Raw genomic sequence first — 26,657 nt, 5'->3', positions numbered from 1 at the left:
TAGATTTTTTTATTAGAATTTTAAGAGCATTTTTAAGTAAAAAAGTTATGAAGACAATGCACATAAAAATAAAAGAGAGAAGGAGAGGGAAAAAGAGGAAGAAGAAGAACAAAAATAATGTTGGAGAAGGAAAGAAGGGATGAAAGAAAATCAAAAGATGGTAAAGGAAACGAATATGATAAGAAGAGATAGGGAAAAAAATTGCGAGACAGTCATAAATCAAAATTTAAAAAAACTGAATAATTCAGAAAAATTTTAATGGATATATACGATATGAAGGAGATAAGTACTTTATTGCTGAAGATATTAACCAATGTACAGTTAGGGGCGAATGTATACTGGAAGTTGAAGATATACTACTTGTATGAAGTATACGATATATGCTATGATGGACTTTATTGTTGAAGGTTTTAAGAAATGTACAGTTAGGGAAGGATTTTAAGGTCTAGAAAAACAACTTGAATGGTTTATATGTAAGAGTGCGGTGATACAGAATATGAAAGCTCGGTGCTAGAAGTATGTTGTGAAAATATGTGTACAAATTGTTTAGTTAAATTCTTCGGTGAAGCTAAATAGTAAGAGTAACGTTATTAAGCAGTGTGACGTTTTCACAAAAAATCTATTTACATCATTTACAGATGTATTTAAATACGGTCAGTTAAATATATATATGTGATTTGGACTATATATTTTGAAGATCATGAGTGAAGTAGGTAGTTTATATACCGAAAAAAAATAATAAAATAAATTACTCACAAATTATTATATAAGGAATTTTGAAAATCTTTTATTTAATTTGTTACTCTTATTTTTCAAAACATATGCTCTCATTATCAAAAGCAGTAACTGCAGTTATTTAAAGGAACCTCGTAAAGACATCAAAGTATAGACAAACTATTTTATATGGCTTCAAACGGATTTGGTATATTTCCGTAATAATTTGAAAATTATTTCATATCTATAATATAATCTATTTGGTATGAGCAGTCGACTTATCGACTACCCACCTTTCCAAATGCCAGTTTAACGTTTTAACATAACTAGTTAAAATGCTACTCATAAAAAATTTACTATTTATTTAATTAAATTAATAAATTTGAAAATAATTCTATTCATTTCTATATTGTATTGTAGTATATCTATTTAAAAAATATTATTACCATGTATTTATATTAGGGTGCGTGCATGTCTAAGCTCGAACTCATCCGAATCAATATCATCCTCATCATTCTCTCCACTATTATTCTCATTAACTAAATCATCAACGTTATCATCAACACCCACTAATGTATCTATGCGTTTCAATAGTTGCTGACTAGCATCTTCATACTCGACCATATCATCCATATTACTGGCATCCTCATCAACATCATCGTAAGTTTCCTTAAACCAAACATCGTCTTCGCTGTCGTCAACAATATTTCCATCAGCAGCAGTGCGTTGCTTCAATCTTGACTCAGGTAGTTGATCATAATCAAAAACTTGACGTACATCTCTGGGTGCAGGTTCAGTGGTTCCAACTTCAGCATCGCCAACTTCATCGGTGTACGCATTGCTTGCATCCAATGTAATATCATTGATGGCATTCAAGGAGTCTCCTTTGCTACTGACCCGTGCATCTACCTGAAGTTGTTGCTGTGCTGTTGTTGTAATTGGTTTCAGAATAGTTGTATATGGTGGAGGTGTAACGAAAATTTTTTCATCATTCTTTTCCGCTGTTGTCAAGTGAACATCGTGGAAGAGATTGTTCAATGAGGAATCAAGTAAACTTAAAAGGCCTTGCATACCGGTGGGCGGTTGAGGTTCACTCGTCATAGTAGGTATATTTTGTCTTGTTAGCGGTAAATTTGCTGTTGTTATCGGCATAATCATGTTATTTGTTGCGGTTGTCGTTGTTGTCGCGATAGTAGTTGTAGTTGGTTTCGCAGTGGTTGTTGTTGTTATTGGTTTGACAGTCGTTGTTGTAGTAGTTGCTGTGGTTGGCGTTGTTTTGGTATGCAAATGCTTGACTTGAAAAGTTTCTACGGTTCCACGTTTTTCATTTGGATCTGCTATACGGACAATGGGTTCCCGTTTAGGTATAATCGGTACAATTTTAGGTTGATGTGGATCGATTTCATTTTTGCCATATGTTTTTACTTTCGAATGGCCCTCAATAATTAGATACATGGGACCAGCAATAGGTTTAGCAGGTTGTTTGTAATGTGAAAATAAAGAATCCGTTGTCATTTCCATTGGTGCAACTGTTGGTCGATGTAATAAATTGCTGGTATTGGGTATAAGTAGACGTGATGAGGTTGTAGTAGTTGTTGTAGGTGTCGTAATTTCTATATTGTTAGTAGGCATTGCGACAGTTACTGCCACTGGTTTACGAGTATACGTGCTCGGTGTTATTGTTGAGGTAGTGGTGTATGTTGTTGGAGTTATAAATACTGGAGTTGTACTATGTGCATATGTTGGTGACTTTGTTGGTAGCGTTGTACTGCTAACGAATGATACTGGTGAATAGGTAGTGCTGATGCCAATAGGTACCATAGACTCATACATGGGTTTTGTACTGCCCATCATGTATTTTGTAACCGAAATTGTTGGTTTTACGGATTTAATTACCTCTTTCTGTAACAGTTCGTGCACCCATGGCTTACGGGGCGGTGAGTTATATTTCAGCGCATTTTGATTGGGACGTATTGCATTGGTGACATATGCCATTGAACTTGGTCGAGTATAACTAACATAATTCATAGATTCCTGGTAATGTGAATCGTATGCTGATGGATAACGCTGTGTATAATGTTGTGCAGCAGCAGCGGGCGAGTGGATCCAAGTAGAATTCATAACAGGATTATAATAATTTTTATTGTGTGTTGATGTGCCCATACCAGTTAGAGAACTACTTCCACTAGGCATAAAACTAGGCATATTCAAGTGGCGGTAGTCACTAGTTGCTGTCGATTTTGCGTTCATCATTTGCGATATTGTTTGCATAGGTGGTGGCATTAGGCGGGTAGGCAATTGATGCCCATAATAGCTACGACGTATTGATGTATATTTTGGCTGTAATAATGGCGTTTCACCTTTCATATTTTTTAAAGAATTTTGTGGGGTTTGAAAACTGCCTCTTGTGTGTTCACTAGTTCCACCAAATAGTAATATATCATTCTTGCTTGGATTCGGTTTTCGAATATTGCTGTTCAAACCACTGCCAATAAGAACAATGTCCGTTGTACCAACAGTTGTTTCCTTATTTTTGTTGTCTGTCTTACTGTCACTGCTATCTGCCCAATAACGTACGCGCTCTAAAGCCGGTGGGCTGTAATCGTATGTGGGATCATTTTTTAAAGGGTCACCACGTCCAACAGGTCGCCATTCGTTATTATAGTCCACACGAGGACTAAACGTTCGCACTGTAATTGAAAAAATAATCAATTTTACGAATTAGACAAGCAAGTAAGTATCGATCGTGTTAGTGTGAAGTTGAAAACAAAAAGATACAAATTACAACAACAATGTTAATAGTACCAACAACAAAATCATTAATTATGTAAATACATAAATGTCTGTGAAAATTGTTGGTTACCACAATTTCCCCCGCATGTCTTTTTCGCACATTTGCAGACACGGTCTGACACAGCACACCCAGCCGCTCAGGTCTTGTAATTGCCGATATTCAGTTCGGAATATTGGAGCGGCATGAGTGCGCATAGCCACTCTAATCACCACTTGTGGAAGCGTCAACAAATGTGTTGCTCCGATTTGAGGCTGTTGTTGTAGATATTGCTGTTATTGTTGTTGGTTGATTAACTGCTATCAATTGATGATTTGATAGCAGTTGCTGATTGAGCTGAACGAATTCATTTTAATGGTCATCAATTATGTTATCAGAGGGATGTAATAGCTAAGTATGAATATTGTTTATAAATATTGTCTTCAAAGAAAAATAGCTGTTATCTTCCGCAGCAATGATTGTTAATTAAAATATGTATGAAGTGTGAAACGATATATGGAATTATCAACATAATTAGAGTGAGTACTAAGATTGAATTTATTATCATAGAATAATGCATATTTCGACATAATAGTCCATATTGGGAAGATTAGAAGTGTGGTTCAGTTAGTACAACTTTGAATCGATGATGATACTATAATCGATACTGGAAAGGTTAGGTAAATTTAGATTGGGATAATTTTAAAATATACGTCAATTAGTATAACTTTGAATCTGATTACTTTGAATTGATTTCAACAAGAAATGTTGATTGTATCATATTTTTGGAGCTAATGTTTTTGTGACCTTTATACGTATTATCTGTTGAGCAGTCCATAAGCATTAGTCAATTCTTCTGATTCTTATTTTTCTAATTCTGATTACTGGAATGCGATTTTACCCGGAAGTCTTTCACAGTCTAATTTTTAGGTCTTTTGAATTCATTCTTAAGAGGTCTTTATACGAGTTTAATCACACACTGTGGGTTTAAATGCTTTCCATCTGTTTGTAACCTATTTTTCTCCCAGATATCTGATATTCTAGCCATGAACTACATTTAAAAATTGAGGTTTTAATAAAACAACAAAAAATTTATATTTGAGATATATGAATTTTTTGTATTTATTAAGAAATAAATTCCTTTCGCAAAATTTAAAAAATCCTCTTTTTGATAGGAAAATAGGGGAATTTGAGGAAGGGTGCCTAAAGCAAATATCTTTATCTATTTGTCTTTATCTATTCATACTAACATAAGTTCGTTGTAGTAACAATCAAAATTTTCGTCTTAAAAAAGTCGTTTTTAATTAATGAAGAGCTTGTAGGTTAACATTCGGGGAGTTCAAAATTTAAAATGAACTCAAAAAATCCAAAAAAATTGTAAAAAACAAATTTGTTTTCTGTTATAAAGCATTTTATAGATATAAACCAGAGGAATGAAAGCTATAGGACCCATCCATTTGTTTACATATTTTTGAGATTAGAGAGAGAGAGAGAGAGAGACAGTTTAGTTTGTGTTGGAAGAGGTAATTTAATTCGATAGAATTAACAAAATTAATTAATTCCATTAAACCCCGCTATAGAAAACTTAGTTACATATTTCCAGTGTTATCTTCACTGTGTTTTGAACGATTTAATAGACAGCCTTATTATTAAATCTGAGACTTGGTATGTGACTACAGCTAGCACTCATAAGTTGCAAACATTTGTAAATAGATGTCTGCGTTAGATTTTAAGAATAATAGGATATGGTAATCAAGAGCCATTTGATAAAGATATAATTCAGAGGAAATACAGATGGCTGGGCTATACTCTTCGCAAACCAAACATCGAAATTGTTCTTGCTGCACTCGAGTGGAGTCCGCAGGGAAGAAGAAATCAAGGTCGGCTGAGGACAACATGGAGTAGAACCATCAGTAAAGAAATGAGGAAATCATTTAGTGAGCTAAAAGCAATAGCGCGCGATCGTAGTAATTGGAAATCTCTTGTGATTAGACTAAGTTCATAAATATTATTTCGGAACATGTGTGTGTGTCAATAATAATAATAATAATAATACACATAATGCGGATTTGATTAATGTTTTGAATCAAAAGCAAAAGACAATTTATTATGAAATAAGAACTCATAAATAGTTAAGTTCAACAGTGTTAATAACCTTTTTTAAACGGTTATTTAATAATATTAAATAAATAATATCAACCCTGTACAGATACAGATACAGAAGACAATGCTGTTAACAAAAGACTGCATTTCATGCACAAGACAGCAGCAGTACAGCGGCTTTTGTGGCTGAACGATAATGCATCAGATATTTATAAACAAAAACAAAAGTTTTGCGAAACTAGGTAAACTAGCTGCTGAGATGCTGAGTAGCGAAGCGACTGCGCTATGAACTGCTCTGCCAACCATTATTCCTAAATTTAAACGAACAAGTTGAATAAAAAGTGAGGCGATATTTTTACAACAACAAATACAGCCAAACAACAAGAACAGCCACGACACAATTACAAAGCCAATCGTATTAATGCAGTTGTTGTAATGCATGAAAATATTTTCGATGCTAAAATGTTTGCAGATGATCAATGGTCAATCACCAGTCACTCATTCACTCATTCACTTGCACAGACATCTTCGGCTTCTTCTTCGTCGGTGTGCCAATGCCACCAGACTCTTGACGAACAACAATTTTTTACCACTTTATCATACACATTGTATAAGATAACAACAACAATACTGAAAACAGGACCAACGCAGACACGACATTGAAAATCAAAATATTAAGTTAACATACATATATATGTGTGCATATGTGTGTATATGTGTGCATATGTAGCTGCGTATAAGTTAGGAGACGTACATATTCACAAAGTGCAGGCAATCACAAGTATTGCATATGCATACGTACGTACGTACACAAGTTAATACTGGTATGCGCTGAGACACGATAGTTGATAAATTATTTGCTAAAACCTGACAAATCGCTTTCCATTTTAATATGAAAAAATAAGACTAACAACAGCAATAACAACAGCCGCAACAACAACAATAACGCCAGTTACAACAAACAGCAGCTTAAAATGATATATTAAGTAAACAAAACACATTTGTTATTATACTAAAAAGCTTAGACTAATAAAGAGTTTGCTAAGTTTGTCGCTGGTGTGGTGAGTTGTCGTCAATGGGGCGTGAGCGTAAGCGAGAGGGAAACAGCACCTAACACCGAATTCGGTGATGAGATGAAACGATTCTTTACTAATGTCCATTGCACCACTATACTTATTTGATCCAATCGTGTTTTTTAGAATCCTAAAAGATTTTTAGGGATTGTACTTTGGATTTTGATGGTTTAGATGAAGAGGAATGATATCTTTCAAATGGTTCTACTTTGTATGAACCCAGTATAAAATGCACAGTTTATCAAAAGTTATAACATTCACATTAAAAAACCTTAAAAGTATCTGTGAAGGGTTTAATCAATATTAATGATCAATATTTTGATTTCATTTTCTGTACTATCTTAACTATAAATATATGGTAATATAATTATATATCGAGAAATAAAATCGCATTTGAATAGGTGCCTTTTAATATTCAAGCAGATAGTATCGCATGTTAAAAGAACATCCGATACGATATGAGAACTATCGATATCTATAACTATTGTTTGACAGCTGTGTTGATTTCCTGTTCAGTAAGATTTGGTAACTCATCATGACTCGTTTAACGCTAGAACAATACTTCCAAATTGTGGAAATTTACTTTGAAAAAAATAATTCTATTCGCGAAGTTCATACTGACTGAACTGACTGAACGACTCAGTTAAGCATCGACGAGATTTGGTTCCAACAAAACCATTACATTTGGTTCCAACAAAACCAATGACAAAACCATGTCATTAGTTTATACGCAATTTGCCATACAGCGTGCTTAACAATCGACAGAAGTGGTTCTGTCCTGTTAACTGGCCCCTTCCTTCGTGCTATTTAACGCCTCTCGAATATTTTTGATAGGGCTATGTTAAGTCATTGGTTTATACAACAAACGAGCAACTCTTAAATGTTCACACCACCACTGATGTCACACGGTCCCATTTATTGCAAAAAATAGTCAAAAGTTGGACTGATCGAATAGTTCATGTAACTCGTAGTCGCAGCGATAAGGTGCCGGAAATCATATTCAAAAAATAAATGCCATGAAATTATCTACCAGATTTTAATAAAAAAAATCTTTATTCCAACAATATTTCGGTCTTGCAATATCATTTTAAGTTCTCATTCAACTCAAAACAATCCGATATTTAGTTTAAATTGGGAAATCATTGGGATGCGAGTTTATGTCTAGGTATATGAATATTTTCATTCATCTATAAATTTTCTTTATTAATAAATAAAGTCTTTGGATTGCTTCATGTAGTCTTCTGATAATTTACCTATAATTAAAGTTATATGCCTTCATATATATTATTTTTTGTATAATCTTTTTTTATAATGATGATGCTTCAATCTTATAATGATTATTACTATTACTAATAGGTGCTACTATAGGTTTAGTAGCCAAGTGGGATGTAGAGCTCTGTGCCAACAGGCAAAAGTTACGCTCTATAGATCGCTCATTCTACACAGGTAGAATCTTAGATCCTTTTCTTTTAAATAGATCCCTTTAGATCTCATAGATCCTTTTCTTTTAAATAAATCCCTTTAGATCTCATAGATCCTTTTCTTTTAAAGGATCTATGATCCTAAATTTTTTGATTTTGCACTAATAGTATGCGATTTATACCACTTAAATTTTTTTATAGTATTAAGCAGAATATGTTTTGAAACGGTCGATTTTCAAGTTTCAAGACGCTTTGAAAATAATGATCCGTCAGATTATTAAAAGAATAACTTTTATATAAATCGGTGACTGATATAACATATTATATATTTAAATTTATGTAACAACTAATAGATGTAGTGTATTGGCTTTTGTTCTAACATCAAATGTAGAGCACCCGATGTGAAAAAATGTTGCTACATAATTTCTTTCGCAAATCTTAAGAACTGAAAAATAAACTTCTAAACAATTTGCAGATAAATGTATATGTTACAGATAGATAAATGTGATTAGTCTCCAACAGTCTCCATAGACTTCTTTCGTGGTTTACAAGCTTAGTTAATACTTTTCATACAATGCGTAGGGGCTATGAAAGCTGTTAACCACGGTCGAATGCATTTAACCCAATTGCAATTCCAAATTGACGCCATGCGATTTGGAACAGTCAATGGTCTTTGACTATTGACATTGGCAAAAAAAAAAATTAATATCTACTTATTTGATAAATTGTTGCCAAAATTTAATTCACTACCAATTATTTGTGCGCTTCGTTTTTATTCGCAGTTCATAAAAGTGCTTTAAACTTTTTCATATGAAATTTTATGGACCCCAAAACCAAAGATTGAAATGATTAAAATTTATGAGTGATTGTTTTACAAGCAATCATCCAACTATTTTGTGGTATGTGAAAATTGGTCTGAGGTAAACATACGTAAATAAATATAGATAAATATTGACATTGTTTGCATTACAGTGATTATTTTTTAAGTGTTTATTTTTACCTGTTGAGTCTTGGATTATAACATTTTCTTCGTCAGTTTTCGACTGAGTTTGTGGTTGTAAGCCGAGGGATTGTGCATAGGTTATACTGCTGATTAACAAAATTAACCAACAGCAAATCGTAGGAAAATTTGATTTAAAGCGATCGGTTATCATATCTGCTAGGTTATCTGAAAATTAAAACAAAATATAATAAATAAAATAATTTTCAAAATATTATTTATGCTAATAGTTTATTGTTCATATACAATGATTATATATTTCTTTAAGTTAGAATATGAAATCAAGTAACCGTCAGACATCATGTTTTTTCTAGTGGATTAGAGTCTCATACTGACTTAAGGTTGCGAATGGTTTCTACGTCATCAAAAAAAAATATTGTGATAATTAAACAGTTCGAATTTGCTCCAATATTTTCGAATTTGAGTATTTGAATCGAACAACTTGAATACTTAAATCCTCCTTTACTCTATAAAGAAACTCGAATATTTTCAAGCTGTTCACATTACTCACAGGAACCAAAATTTCAGTTAGCTGAGAGGTTAGAATTTTGCGAAGTAAAATTGTGGCATCCATATTTTGCGATATGCATGATTTAATCATTATAGATAATAACAAAAAAGAAAAAGCATAAACAGAAAACAGAAAACAGCTCTCAGCAGCTGATAACATGGACATTAATGGAGAAGCTTCATCATGATTCCCATGATTCCCAATTTGTGAAAGCAAATGCTGCTTAAATCAGGGATATAGAGCTGACACGACTAATAGAAGTATCTGTTGCTTCAACTTTAGTTTAGTCTTCACGGCTATATGTTAGGAATGAAGATTATCAGCTCCTGACGCTTTTTGTGCTGGCATAAATTCAACATAGTATTGTATACTATATATAGCACATAAATCTAAAATTTTTCTCTTTTTATTACACCGTCTTATATATAAAAATTTAGATTTCAATAGAAAAGATTAAAATAAATTACTGGTTAAGATTAAGATATTATAGTAATAGTAATATTAATTATAGTAATAATACAAAAACAAATACTACAACTTTGGAGGGATTGGTTTAGGTTGGGATGTTAAGAGTTACCAATAAGATTTCGTTCATTGTATATTCGAAATACAAAATCTCGAAAACTTCAATCATCAAAATAATGATGAAAAAACTGTTAGAAAAAAGGGTTAAAATGTAATAAGTTACCATATCCGAGAAGTACCTACGAACTATATATCAGTCTTCTGTCATATTAACATACGTATTAAAAATTCATATTGAAATATTTCGACTGGATGTATAGCACTTGATTTATTATTTGGAAACATGATTTTTAAATCTTCTACATGTTGACTTTTGATAATATTTAACCATTGCTAAACCATTATAGTGTTCCTACATTTAAGTGCACTATAAGGGTTTAGGTATATTATTATTTAGGATAAGCTGAAAGTATCCATTAGTGGATATAAATTTGGTGATTTTGTTTGTCACTATTACATACAATAATTGCTGATCCACTGCTTTGATATAATAAAATTGGAAGTAAAAAAGTAAAGTTTTTCAGTTGATTTTATTTAGGTATTGCCCTCAAATCAATAAAAACTATATATATATAATTACATATATTCTTTTCAAAAGGAATAAAAGACAATTGGTTATATAGTGGTTAAAATATATATTATAAAAGCATTTTGTTGTATCGAAATAAAATCGAAAATCTGTCATTATAACCTAAAGCTTGAAAATACTGGATTGATTCTCAAAACGCAAAACGCAGAAAAAATTGAAGTTTCAAAAAAATTAAATGGAAAAAATAATACTTTCTATAAATGCTATTTAAGGACCACCCACAAATCATTTCGCTTTCTACACACAATTTTATTATTCCTTCCTCAAAACTTTGGTTTCAGTGTCTTTGCTTCTTGCCTCCAGACTCTCGACTCTCATCATTTAATTTTGTTCGTCTGTTTTGTGTTTCCAAAAACGTCAAAAATCAAACTTGTCACGAACGCAGAGAAAAACTTCAACCTTCTTCATTGCTGATAGTGTCACAATGGATTGAAGTCCAGTTGAAGTCCATTCAAGTCCAAATGAAGATATAACCAAAAAAAATGGTAAAAATAAATAAATAAAATAATAAAAAATACGAGTACTGATAATAATGTGTAATGGAAAAATAAAGAAATACCCAATACCCTTGAAGAACGAATGAAAGTGAATAGCATCATCTTATTGTTAACAAAAACTGCATATATATTTATATATACATATATCTTGACAATATATATTAATATCAGATTTTTTGGCTTTTATAGGATAACAAAGGCTCGTTTATGATTGCCGACTTCCCAAATGGCGGCACCAACTATTGAAAATAATATGACAGCGTTTATATGTACTGTGCGAATGTTGAATGGATGATGCCGCGGAGTGGGATGTCAGTTAGTCATGGTTTCAGGTACGGGTTTTTGCGTTAAACGTGTAAAATGACGTATTAATTTCTTAATGCCGCAGTTAAAATGCGTTAACATTTAATCAAATGAACTTCGCCAAATGTGTGTAAACATATTAAATTGTCTATGTTTGATGTTTTTAATGCTTCCACAATGAAACTTGATTTAGTCACATTTACGGCTTAACAGTGTTAACAGTAAAGGGATACCGGTACCATTTATATAAAAATAAAAATATAATTAAATTTTACATTTATCTAAAATTAATTAATTAATTTTTAAACAATTTATTGTATAAAAAAAAAGACTAATCCTTTGCTGCACCTGTATAACTGTCAATTAATTTTAATTACAATCAATACAATTTTGATTGAATACACTGTTTTTTTTTTTAAGTTACTAATCCTCTCAAAATTTAATTAACTTATGACAATGCTTAATTTTCAACCTAAAAGCGAAGAAAAATATTCCATTCTAATAATTTCCATTCTAAAATTGTTCCATTCTAATTAAAACTTTACTAAATTTTTTCATAAGACCTTTCTAAACCATTTGTAGAGTTTCTTTAGAAATTATTTTGAAACATTTATTAATTATTTCTTTATTAATTGTTAAAGGCATTGCAAATAAAATTAAAATATTGTGTTTACACTTCGCACTTATCGAACGTAAGCCATATGTATATATATACTTCTTTCATATTTATTGAATTTATTAAATTTTATTAATTTATTAAAAGAAATTATATAAATTAATCACTGTTGCAATTTTTAAGAAACATAATTCTTTTTTATGACTTCATTTTTTTATATTTTTATTCTATAATTTTCATATGGCAATATTTCGAGACGGTATTCACTAATTAGTTTATACCGACTGTACTGAAGATCCACTTAGGCCTATTGGCCCATTCTGTTACATTTCCCACTTAAGGGCTATTAAAAAACAAATTATATGTGAATTTACTTCTATCATGTAACTAAATCTGTCTTTCCTTTCATGATTTCTAGGAGACTTTGATTTCAAGTGCCTTTACAAAGTGGCTTAACATAGACGGTGTTTCTATGCTCACTCACTATGAATACATTCTGAGATACAATGGCAATTTCGATAGAATATCGAATTAACATTAAACTGTAAATTGATAAGAAAACATAAAGAAATAAACTATTTTCTAAAGCTTAATCAGCCCTCAGCTGCTTCCGGGAATACTTATGCAAAGGTAAGCAGTTATCCGTTCCATATTATTGATTTTTTCATAGCAAATAAAAAATGTAGATCATGTTCTTCGTGAGTATACAAAGTTTAAACCTATAAGCAGTATAATCGAACCAATTACGCAAGACCAGATCAACTCATATAGGCTTATTAAACATGGTGAGCTATTAAAAGAACTGAGACTCCAGATTCACATAACATTTACGAAATGTTGAAAAATCGCTAACAGCGTGAAAAACACTTAAACTGTATCAAGTACTGAGCTATGAGATGTGAAGAGTCTCCTTTGTATAATACAAAGTAATAATTGATTTGATGGTACTGTAGGGCAACGATGCTACAATGGCAATGAAAGTGAAGTGGGTTTAGTCAGTAAAAATTGAGCACATTTAAAAGAAGAGTTCTGTGTCTTTTAAAAATTGATCTTTCTTACGAAAAGCGACACAAGAAAAAAAGAAAATCGGATTAAATTTATTTTTTATAAAGAATTTTGTTTGTCTTTATAGTACTACGGATGAGATATTAGTGTACCACCAAGAAATGATATGAACCTACCTTTTCGGCTGCAAAGTGAATTCGACTAAGAAAACTTAGCATCAGATTTTTTAGAAAGTGCAAAAATTCATATAAAAACTGGTTTACAAATAAGAAAAATTATTTTTCTTCAAGACAACAGATCGGATCATACAGTTAAAAAAACAGTGCAAAATTTAGTGGATCAGAGCACAAATTATTACAACAACTAATCTACGCGCCAGATATCGTTCCAGCTGAACACGGGCACTTTTCAATAATGTAAATTAAAAAAATTCTGTAATCGAAAATAATTGCCATAGAGGAGTATTTTGAAGATCTTTCGCAAAAGCAGATATTAGATTCAAAAATTGGAGGGTCATTGAAGATGAAGAAAATTCTATGTAAAAAAAAATAATTTTTGTGTCTAAAAAGTTACAAGAATAATTCTGTATTCGTATACGTCCGAAACGATTTCAAGATTTGTTTGGGAAGTAATAATATATATAGGCCATGTAGATTACCTGATCTGCATAGTACTTAAAGAAGCCCCCTTTTCTAATAGTGAAATATTATTTTAGGAATTCTACATAACATAGGAAGATTGGCATTATTAGTGGTATGTCAATATGTTTACTGATTGATTAATGATTAATAACTGTGCAAATCGTTTGTATTTGTAGAGCTGCATCTCTTAAATTTTACTTTTCCAACAAATTTTTAATTTCAAAAAGTTTAGCTGAAGATATTTTTACATTTACTTTTTGACAACCAAAGTCTGCATATAATTTATAAAGTACGTTTCTTTTTGGACGGCTTTTGGCCCTTTTTCAGGTTCATATTCTGCTATAGCTTGTATTGTATTCCAATCTTCTTTCTCAACAGTTAACAGAATAATTTTTTCTTATATTCATTTAGGTTTTAAATCAAGATGGAAGTAATTCTCATTTGTGTATATTATGCATTTAATCACATAAACGTATGTCTTTGGATCTCGCTGCTGCAAGTTTGTTATTTATACATATATATAATATATATATATATACTAATAAAAATATTTTTTACGCTTACATATCCTCAGGGAGCACCACATTTATTTACCAACTTCTATGTTGTGGCCCTTCCACGAAAGTGAAACTTAAACACAAAATGAGTTAAAGTTTCTACTTTGGTTTTTTATGCTTCATATGAAAATTATATATTTATTATATATTTATTTACCCTTTATATATATATACAAATAGTGTGAAACATTTACATTAAGTTTGCCAAAAAGCTTGTAACGCTGTGGAAAAGCTGTCGTATACCCTTTAAACTGTGTATATTATTGATCATCATGACAAGATGAATCTGTCTGTTCATTTCTCAGTCTACTCGAATGTCTGTCTGACTGACTGTTGATATGTAAACTAGTCTCTCTCAATTGAAATTTTTCAAAGATTTTTAATAAGTTCTGGCAGTTCAAGATGAATGATTATAGGATAATTTTGACATGTGAAGATCATTCGAAGTAATTGATTTTTAAAAATTTGATTCACATTAATCAATATTTATAAAAAATTTTTTTGGAAAGTGAATAAATGTTTTTTACAAAGCCTAAATTAATTCTTTTCTCATTTTTCATTTTAATTTAAGAAATTATATATCCTATTTTAAAAGTATTTGATGCCAAAAACTTGAATTAAATTAAAAGTTTCCAAATGTTATATGGACTCTATATATTATACATATATACGTTATAGTTATACTTTATATTTTACGTTATAAAAAATATATATTTTTCAAATAAAGTATATATATAAGTTATACTATATATGGTTTATTTACTTTTCTAGTTTTACTCCTTCACCAAGACTTCAAATAGCTAGCTATTGAGGATGCGATTATACTATAGCTACATTTATAGCTATAGTATAATATTTTACTATATTTATAACATATATGGATATTTGAATAATTAGCCCCTTAACATTATATATGGAAATATTAATACATATATATCAATATATATACCTCGGGAAGGTATGCAGATCTATGGTCAGTTATTGCTTAGTCAGATGAAGCGTTAAACAATAATCCAATCAAGAAGTAGGCAGAGTTTATGAAGAAACCTCACAGTTAATAGAGAGAAAAAGTGCTCAAATGCACTGATTCAACTAGCTTCAACACAATAATATATTTATAATAATTAAAATTATTTCCATATATGTGCATAAATTAATAATAAACAGTAATAATCTTATGTATACATTTTAACAAATAGCATAGCATTCGTAGCATAGCATTCGTCAGAAATATAATTTTTATATTACGAAACCTAATTGCATTTTACCTATAGTTTATCTATTATTTGTAGATGTTAAAAAGGTTTTTTACTTCTTGAAAAAAGATTATATAGTCCGATTTTAATATGTTTGAGCTCTAGAAATAATGTTATCACTGATTCGACGTACATATGATAGCTTGAAATATAAAGTACGATATAAAAGGAGATCATTATATCTTTTCGTTACATCCCCTTGAGTTAGACAGGTATATAATCTATAGTGAATTAAATAAAACTCATTATCTATCAATCATAGAGATAGATATAATTGTGTGTTAAATCTTTCATAAAGTCTTGGATCGTACAGAGAAGTTTCAATATTTAGGAGATTTGAGATTTAAGAATTTGAGATGATCAAAGAAGTAAATCAAATATCTGTTTGTCTGCAACAGTTTGAAACAGTGTCGAAAGTATAAGAGAGCTTCGGATGGTTCTACTGTAAGTTAGTTATTGAAAATTGTTTACGGATAAGCTGTGCGTAGCTTACGGAGCTTTACGGAGTCTTTTAATATCTAATGATAGGAATTCATTAACATTATTAAGAATATATATCTGAAACGTAAGTTTCTATGGTAGTTATATTCAAATTCAAATCGCTTGCTTGTGGACACATATTTACTTGGAAAAGATACTTAATATCACATAATTAATTTTATTTAATTCTTGTTATAAATAATAAAGCACCGATTATTGAACTGATGTAACAAGTATGGGATTTAGTTATTGGAATTTAGTTATAAAGTCAAAAATAAGAACAAAAAATTATATTAATTTTGTGATCAGATTCAATTTTTTGATAGCTATATAAAATACGAGAAAAATACTTGTAGTACTAGGTAGATAAGTAGGTAGGTACATTTTATTTAGTAGATTAGATAGATAAAAACCATAGAATAAAAGTTTTTGTCATAGAATTTTAAACTAATCTTTTTATTTTTAAGAAATATAATTCTGAAATAAAGTGAAACTCTATGTAGTTTGGATATCAATTTAAATGACTTTTATTAAATAGTAGAATCACACTTGATTGATTTTAGAATATATACTGTAGCAAATTGATTCTACTAAATTGAGCACAAAAATATTTAAAACAGCTTTTCTTAATATATAAATATTACAAAAATTTTTTCTAGACAAATACTAGCTGAAATCTGCGACTAAAAAGTTTTTTCTATTAAAATTTAATTAATTGTTTTAAATATATTTCCAAATTTCCATATGCTCTTTAAACAAATATTTAAGACTTCATTAAGTTTTCCATAAAAATTTTCATTTTAATTATTATTACATTGGACATGCATAATTATAGATTTTATAACAAAACATAAATTGCAAAGATATATTTGACAACCAATTAACATTGCTAATAGGTGATTCAGTATTTCACTTCAATACAAAACAAAATACATATAGTGTGTTCGGTATCGAAATAGTTATATTTTTCACAACGAAAACAATTTTTATGGATTTTTTACAACCATAATAACAAAGTCGTTTAAAATAAAATAATTTTTACGACAAGCATCAAAAAACAATCATTTTCTTTGTAGACTGAAGCATCCTTAGCGAAAGACTGAAGCAACAAACTTGCACGTACATTTGAACAAGATTTTGTACAGTGGGGCCAATTATATTTAAAATGAGAGTCAATTAAAAAGTATATATTTAATTAATATTAATAATTAATAAAAGTATTAATAAAAGTATGGTTTCCGTTTTAAAAAATCAAAGAATTTAAATAAATAATAAATAATATAATATAACGTTTTATAGTTTTACAGTAAATAGGATTTGTTTTAAATAGATATTTATTATAGCAAAATTTATTAGCAATAACACGCTATCATTTAATATCGTAGTTTCTTTCAGGATGCACTGTAAGCATTTTAGAAAAAATGCAACTCTTGCATGCGCTTTTAAGTTTCAGACCACCTAAGGGACTATTCATGTATATATAATGCTTAATAAGATATGAGTATATCACCCTAAAAGAAATTGACTTTTATTTTCAAGCACATTATTTAAAGATCAGTTAGTTCGCGATAATAATAATATTGTCTTGATATTTAAAAATTAAGAGCAGCTGAGTTCATATTAGCTGCTTCCAAAGATAAACACGTATACGTAAAAAAGGGATACTGTGAACTAATAAAAAGAAAAGCAATTAGTTATTTAATTAGCTTAATTAAGTGACTTTAGTTATAATAGTTATGCTTGACTTAGGTAAGGGACTCTGCAAACAAATTAAATAAAAAGCAATTAGTTATTCAATAAGCTCATTTAAGTGATTTTATTTATGATGTTGATGACTGACTTAGCTTAAGGCTTAAGAAATTAAAAACCGGATAAAACTGTATTAATGATTTATTTAATTAGCTTAATTAAGAGATTTTATTGGTTGTGGTTTCGATTGACTTAACTTAGGGTTAATAATTTAAAGACTCAATAAAACTATATTAATGATTTATTTAATTAGCTGATTTAAAACGCTTTAGTATTTGTGGTTAGGGTTGACTTAGTTTAAGTCTTAAGAAATTAAACACCCAATAAAATTTTATTAATGATTTCCAGGACTCTATGTTAGATAAATAGCTTAAATATATTTAAAACAAGAAAAGTCCCTCTGGTTAATGATGCCGTTTGTAAATATTTGGAAAAACAATCCACGAAGCATTACAAACATCCATAACCTTATGTCAACTACTTGCGTTATACAGCGGGAAATTTACAGCTAAAACAGAAACCTTTATTATTCTGGTGACGTCAAATTTCCGTTTTAAAATCAAGATACTGATGAAGGATTTAATGAAACAAATAAATAAAATAAAATAAAATAAAATAAAATGCTTTTTAAAAGTAAGTTTTAGTGCAGTAATTGCTTTGCTTTTATATTTTGGTACCTGACCTATAGTATAACATCTAATAAGATTTAGTAGCTATGAACCCATACCCATTTTGAAAAAATATTTATTCAACTGTACATTCAGCTAGTATATACCCAATGAAAGCAAAAAAATAATTCGGATATTTGCACCATATTTATTTTTTTCGAATGTAATTTACAATAACAGAATAATATTCGTACTGCAGATTGAAAAAAGTAATATGAACGCTACTAAAAAAAGTTCGAAGGGTTTGAATAGAAATGAAACTACAACAACAAAAATTTCAGTTGTCTGACCATACAACGCTATTTCTAGTATTACCAAGTACTCATCATAAGTGATCTTAGGAAATATTCGAATTTTTTAATTAGTTTATAGTCAGTATATAATTTGTTTGGACGGCAAGTGCCAGACTTTAAACTCGTGCCTGTCAGATTAGAAGCGATGAATAATCGTATTTTTCTATAAGTAGCGAAAAATCTTTTAATGCTCAATTTCCAATTTTTTTGCCATATTTTTATTTTTTAAGTGGCACTAACCAAAGTACGACAAGTGCTTGGCTATACTCGAAACAGAGTTTTATGGTCAGCCAAGCCATGTTAGTAAATGAATTAACTAAAATTTTTGTTTTTGTCTTTTCATTTCTATTTTAACCCTTCTAACTTTTAAATAGTTTCTTTTCGTTATCACTTTCGACAAATAAAATTAACGTTACAAATAGTTGATTTTGCTTTTAATAGACCTTAGTTCAAAAAAAAAAAAAATAATGGTTGAATCAAAAGCAAACCGTCTGAGTTTCCTATATACGATCCAAATAAATCTTGCAAAAAAAAAGTGAAAATTAATCGTTTTCGTTTTAAATTTCTCATACTTTTCTTATAAAACCTATTCAAATTTAAATTCTAGAAATTATTAGAAAACATATATAAAAATTGATTTATGCTGATATATATATAATTTTTGGAAGAAAATTAGTCTTGTTTTTCATCTTTTATTGTGTTTTATGAGCAAATTTATAGTTTATAAATATTTTGAATAAAAGTCTTTTATATAACTTGGAAGTAAAATTGCTTAAAAACTGACTTAAACCGATTGTTAAGTAAACAAAAAATATTCACACGCATTAAATTCATCCACACAATTTATGCTCTTTGAGGAAAAAAAAAACATATTTTTAACTTCAATAAAAATAATAAATGAGCCCGGCTTCAGATGTTTGCACAAATATTGTAGATAGCTGGACCAGTGGTGGACTTTTGGACAAATATGCGGATGGACCATCAAATGGTACAACAAGCAGACCGTTTGTTACAGGTACTCAAAGAGACAATTTATGCGTAAAAGAAAACAAATTAAAAAAGGAGAATTAAACAAAAAAAAACTAAAAATAGTAGCAAACGTTGCTGGTATGCAACATCGCACAATATTAGCCAAAGACAAATATTAATTGCAGTAGTAGCAATGCCAGCAAACGATAGTGCCAGCAAAAGCAACAACAACGGCAACAGCACAGCAGCATCAGCAGCATCAGAAGCAGCAACAACAACGCAAACATTGTTAGTCGTTAATTTCATTTAAAGAATGTCATCTTCACTTTAAGTGAAAGATAAATAGTTAAATGCGTTAATTCAACATTGTCAGAGTGGAAGAAAAGCGTTGAGAAGTACTGAATCTCTATTCACGAATTTACTTTAAAATCAGCTAAACATAAAGAAATATTATTGTACTGATTGAATGAACCAAAATGCGTATAGATACGTACAAATTAGATTGTTGTGAGATTGGGATCTCACAATACAAACATCTCTTACAAACACAAATAAATTTCATATGCAATCTACAATATGTGTATAATCAAATCAAAATTACTGAATACGAAGTTCACAATTAATATTGTTTGGGAGAAATATTCTACTAAAAAGTTAGACATTTTGGAAAACCATCTTAATCGGAATGTTTCCTCATTCAAATATGATTTATGTTATCCACACTGCCCTTGTGAAAGTTATGTCTAAACAACGCGGAACTTCAAATCTATATTGAATCAATGCTATAGCTCCACAAGCAAGTGTGTTTGGTCCACTGCTCTCTATACTGGATTCACAAAGTATTCGGAGAATCCGATCAATCGGATAGTCAATTGCATTTTATGCCCTCTCTTTACTCTTGCTCCTGAAAAAATCTGATTTTTTTTTCAATTCCAGAGACTTCCTTGCTATCCAACTATTCGAATAACTTATGTTTTTAAATAATCCGAATAATATGAACAGTAGTACTCTATACCATATTCATTACAATAATGTCTGTCTAAAACGAAATAAACCTAACAAACTACGCGGTTGATACAGTGATTGTAGTAACTGAGTTACAGTGTAAAACTCAAACTGACTTATCTCAATATCTATAGGTGCAGCTAAGATCAATTCAAGGTTAATACGTAAAAGCCCGTACAAGTCACGATTACCAAGGTGAAAGGGTTTACGTCTGGAGAAAGCAATAAAAGATAAAGAAGCTGCAACTTGCTCAAAGAACTGGAAAAAGATACTGGTTACTTAAATAAACTATCTAAGTTAACAATAAAGTTTGGAGAATAAGGTTCTCATAAAGAAGTTTGGGACACTGCAAGTACTTCTAATATAGAAGTACTGTGGTATGCATTAAACTTCTCCATTTATTGGAACCTGCAAAAATTATGAAAACTAACAAAAGATTCGCAAAAAAGCTTTGCTGGTTGTGAATCTTCTGAACAATAGTCAGCCTGCAAGATGGTACTGATATAACGAGTACACAAGGAAAAAGGATGTAAAAAACTTCTAACATCTATTGTTGTTCCGGTAATACTGTGCAAAAACTAATAATATAAGATCAACGTGTGATGACCTAAACGGTTTAATTGGAGTAAACTGAGATTTTACTTTTCCTATCGTATATGAAATATTCCATGATTAGTTAAAATTGAAAAAAATTTGTGGTCATTTGATATCGCACAATTTTATTGTCAATTGGTACAAAGAAATGCTCAAAGAAGACTATGAAGGTTCTTCAGAAAGCATGTACTGAATGTGACACATGAGCTTGAAACTTAAGCAAAACCAACATAATTGTTCGCGTTTTAAAGGAACGTAAATGAATCAATATGCAATATTATCTCGTGTTTTAAAGGAGAGTGAAGAGCAATGAAGAATACCAACCAATATCAATAACTAATACCTCAATATCAGATCAAATAATAGACTTCTTAAGCACGAATTAAATGGATATCCAACATAGTTTTAATTTGTCACCCAATTACTTCCTGAAGTTATTGCTTACGGACAACCTGTGTGGACAACGGTCTTTATAAACAGAAGAAATCAAAACACATCTTACATCATCAGACGTTGCAAAATTCATAAGTGGATGGCACCGAAACTGGAAGAAATTCAATTGATGCCAGAAACAAAAAACAAGTATTTAGGTGTCATACCTACAACTAGGTGACCTTAAAATAAAACGTTATTCTGTCGACTTTAGTGGATATTATTATTACAAGAACTATATATATATAGACTATATAGAAATAGAGCAAAAAACTTACGTTTCCAAACAACGAACCTTATTTGCAAACTGCATAATCAATATATCGGTCTTGATGGTGTCTCATAACATAAACTCGGATATTTAAGCTTCCTACTATATCGTGATTAAATTTATATTAGGTTGTAATATATATTTAAATAAAAAAAAATTATTGATTAAATAAAAAAATTTAATAAAGTTAAGTTCCATTTTCTATTCAAGTTAAAATTTTTAAAGAGATAAGGACATCATATATTGTAAAACCTATATCATTTTCTATTATCAGATATAATTATGAATCCAAAACTTGTGTTTAATTAAAAATGCCATTGAAATACATAATATTAAATGATTTAGTTAAAAAATAATTTAATTAATTCAAATATTAACCAATTTTTTGAATATCTTCTGGCATTTTTTCCTGGACCATTATTTTTTTATAGTTAAATTTTGGTTCTCTATATTTGAAAAATTGACAATGGTGCTTTTCAAAGTCCTTTTTTATGGTTAATTTTGTTTTATTAAGATGAGATAAAACTTGGTCTCGAAAATACTAGAAAGTGGGAACGCAACGCTGTGTGGCACCTGCCACTTTTAATTAAAAAGCATTAATAGGAGTTTAGAAAGCATGGTACAATAGAAAGCATGGTAAATGTTTTTGGTTGAATTTTAGAAATTATGCTTCTTTCCTAATTTTAAGATCACATTATTGATCATATTGTAATTACTATAACTGTCCGTATATTTAATTTTAATTACAGAAATATAAATAGTCGAAATATTTGAAAATGATATATTTATATTATATTCATATGCCATTTATTATGCTTTCTAATATTTTATTACCAATTACAGACGATAATATTAAAGTATTACTTTTTTCTTACAAAAGTGACTATTTTATAATATAGCAATTATCTGTCAATCTCCAATATATATAGCAGAACAGTAACTGCAAAAAAAAAAAGCAATAGAAAAATGAGAACTAACAAAATTAGCAGAATCAAATCAAATAACAAATCTAAAATAAATAAATGAGGTACTGGTTCCGAGCGGAATAGAGCACTGTAACTATTGCAGTTCTGTTGCAATCGCCAAATAGTAAAAAGTAGAATATATTCTATAGTCTATAGCCTATAATCTAAGAGTAATACTATTAGCAGAATATCAATTTCTTCTATATTGAATTGCTATTAACAGAACAATAACTAGCATAATATCAGTTACTTCTGTATACTAATTTCAGTTTATATCTCTTATTTTTCGGTACATTTTAAACCTATTAGTTTTTGACGAATTCACGCGTATCAGGAACACTAGAATTTCTAAATCTGAGTCAGTATTCATAATTGGTGTCAATACTTACCACTTCATAATCATATCAGTTTAGAGTAATATATAAGAAAAAGGAAAATATAGAGCAGCAATGGATACGAATATCTATCAAAATAACAAAACAGTAACATCAAAAACAACACAAATTTATATCTGCACACTCAAATTTAGTATCACAAAATCAAGATTGCTATTTGCTACTGATGTTTCTATTATTTTTTGTTCAAAATATGTTTTTGTATGTAATATCTTAATGCTTGTCGATGAGCATTGCTGCACACTTTGCTTATGATAGCTCTGTATGCCACCGCATGGGAGCAAAGACTAATGTGAACTCGAATAGCAAATGGCATTATAAAAATATTTATGCGATATTTATATTGTTATTATTTTGAATGTTCACGCTTTGCTTATTTTATTTATAAAATCATATTTTCATTTTAGCTAAAACTATTTAAATTAATGAAATAAAGATTTTGTCGTTTCCATTGACATGAGCTGATTTATGCATGTGAAACAGCTTGTTTTTTACATATTACATAAAAAACATATTACTAATATATTAAATTTTGGTAATTTTTCTTGTGGCACATTTGTTTTTAAGAGTTACATATGACATTTTTCACCTTAAATGAGTTGATTTATTTTTAATTAACTTATTTATGTGAGAGCTCTTTGTATAGACATTAAATTAGCCAATAATTTATTGGACTTATTACTGGTGTATAATTTAAGTGATTAGATGCAACATTTTGGAAGTATCGGTTTGAGTTTATTGACAAAAGTGTTTTTTTTTTAACTTTTTAACATATTGTATCTCTTTTATGACTGGGATATTTATTTTTAAGGATTGCGTACGACATTTTTCACCTTAAATGAGTTCATTTATTTATAATCAACTCATTTATGTGTGAGCTCTTTGTATGGTGATTTATCGTCATTAGTGGCTTTAAAGAACAAAATGAGACCAGATGAAAATTAATTTGGTATACGCCAAATTAAGTCACTGCATATCTCTCATTTGTTCAGAGTATTAAACTACTAACCGAACCATTTCAGAATGTTATATAGTTCACAGTCCATTTTAAACCTAGAAGCACTATAATCCATATAAAACTTAAACATACACAAACCAAAGACTTTTTATGATATAATAGTTTATGTTTATACCATCACCATTGCTACAATAAAAGCAAAATAATATTGCAATAACGCGTTAATTTCAAATTTGCTGATATTAATTGGCCGCCGAGATCGTAACTTATGATAAAGTCGTTAATTTTTTTCTCTACAAGACTTCAGCAAGAGATTTTCAAATTAATTTGATTATATAATTGCATAATAGCTTCAAATAAAATTATGTTATTTTATTTTTGTTATTATTTTGTGAATTACTGGTATTCAGACAAATCAAGTGAAATATTCACTTCACCTCCAGACAAATCAGACAAATCAGACTTAATCAAATTTACTTCTGCTAAGTATTTGACTGGTAAATCGAAACCGAATTGTACATCGAACTTAAGTGAAAACTACGCAGCAATCGGTAAATTGGTACCTTAAATTAGCAATGCATATTAACCTAAGACAATACACAAAAATGTCGCCGTACTCATACGTGGACGTCGGACGTCGGGGCCACATCTGCAGCTCAACTCGCAGTTGAAGCTGAAGCTGAAGCTGAAACTGAAGTTGAAGTCGTGTTACGCTGCTTATTATTATAATTAAAATTTATTGCACGTATTTGTACTGAAGATTATCACAAAAATACATTTCTTTCAATTTCACTTTTTGTTGTCAACTTAAAGTTCCAATGCGAATTGTGTTTGACGTTAGAAAACATCCGTTTTTCACCTTTGGAAGAAGTAAAAAAAATTTATTTCAATGCGCAAATAAATAAAGTTTTCCAACTTAGATACACGTTAGCCTTGCAACTTACATTAATAAGGATTTTAATTATATATACATATGCTTAGTCTTTTAAATCATAATGCATACAAAAGCCATACATACACGTTTTCCTAAAAATTGAACAGCTTCTTTGAAGCAAATCTCTAAAGATGTCATTATAATAGAAGTTTGAACTATTTACGATTCTCTCTAGATCCTCCACATATTTTCCTAAAATTTTGTTTCTCAAGGTATTTGGTTACAGAAAGTATCGAAGTTTATTTGAAGTGTTTAAAATAAGTTATTTGAAACAAAAGTTCCCGGAGATTTTATTTTAAACCAGAACAGTGAACTATATATATTTGTGGAGAACTTCGATTTGATGGTTGAATATTCTAAACTATTAGTTATATATTTATTTATAGAAATGGATACTTGTGACTTAGCAACGGACTTGGAGAGCTCAGAGCACATTCATTGTGAATACTTCGATCTTGGACGAAAAAGATTGAATCACTAGCTGCGGTTGCTTTGTCTTGATATTGACTTTGTAAAGATATAGAGTTAAAGAAAGGATCGCAAAGGTGACGCACCATACAAATAGTTGAACAGTTGAATTCTAATATTTATAGCAATAATATCTCGGAATTTACAGGCTATTAAGCACAATAAATGTATTTTTTTTCTTATTCTTATTCTACAGAGGTAGTTGTTGTAAAAAATTGTTGTCGACATTGAAATCAGAGTTATTGCACTTATTCACAGGAACGGTACCAACGCGAACTATATTCTTCTTCTGATGTGCACTAGCAGTTTTTCTTGATAAATAACAAACTATCAATATTATACCATCTGCAATAAGGAAAGGTCAAGCAAGAATGTAGAGATATACATTTTAATATTTAATTAAAAGCGTAAACAATGTACTGACTTCAAAAATTCACCCATACGTTTCGTTCAGGCTGTGGAACTATCACTCAATAGAATATTTTGTGGAAGAAATTGACAATATCCCTTATAATTCTTCAGTTACTCTTAACTATTATTACGCAGAGTTAAATATGGAAAGTAAAAACCAATTTGCTTGTCCAGGTAATTTTCTCGGAAATAAATAGATTGTAAAAATTATTCACAAGGATTAGAAATAAAGTTACACTATCGAATCTTTAATTCGAGTCTTTGATTACTGTAGTGTCTTCCAAATAACAACTTGCAATCCAGCAATATGGTTGCAATAATATGTGTCCATATCTACTTTAAGAGTCAAACAGCAATTTTTCAATTATCGCAAATCTCTAACTGAAATGGTTCAGCAACTTCACTTATATATAAATCAAATGCATTGACATAGTTATACAAAGTAGGACAAGGTAACCAAGAAAAAACAATAGACTTATTTTGT

General features: G+C 29.8%; 1 protein-coding gene across 1 annotated transcript; it reads right to left on the bottom strand.

Annotated features, from left to right (window-relative positions):
* Positions 1 to 1,167: 1,167 nt before the first annotated feature.
* Positions 1,168 to 9,235, bottom strand: LOC119688234 (mucin-5AC). Its single transcript, XM_038102914.1, has 2 exons — positions 9,082 to 9,235; positions 1,168 to 3,404 (listed from the first exon to the last, which is right to left on the bottom strand). Exons 1-2 carry the CDS (start codon positions 9,233 to 9,235, stop codon positions 1,168 to 1,170), a joined length of 2,391 nt encoding a protein of 796 aa, XP_037958842.1.
* Positions 9,236 to 26,657: the final 17,422 nt, after the last annotated feature.

This window comes from Teleopsis dalmanni, chromosome X (genome assembly GCF_002237135.1).
Source record: "Teleopsis dalmanni isolate 2A chromosome X, ASM223713v2, whole genome shotgun sequence".
Lineage (NCBI taxonomy): Eukaryota > Metazoa > Arthropoda > Insecta > Diptera > Diopsidae > Teleopsis > Teleopsis dalmanni.
This window is presented reverse-complemented; position numbering and strand designations above follow the sequence as displayed.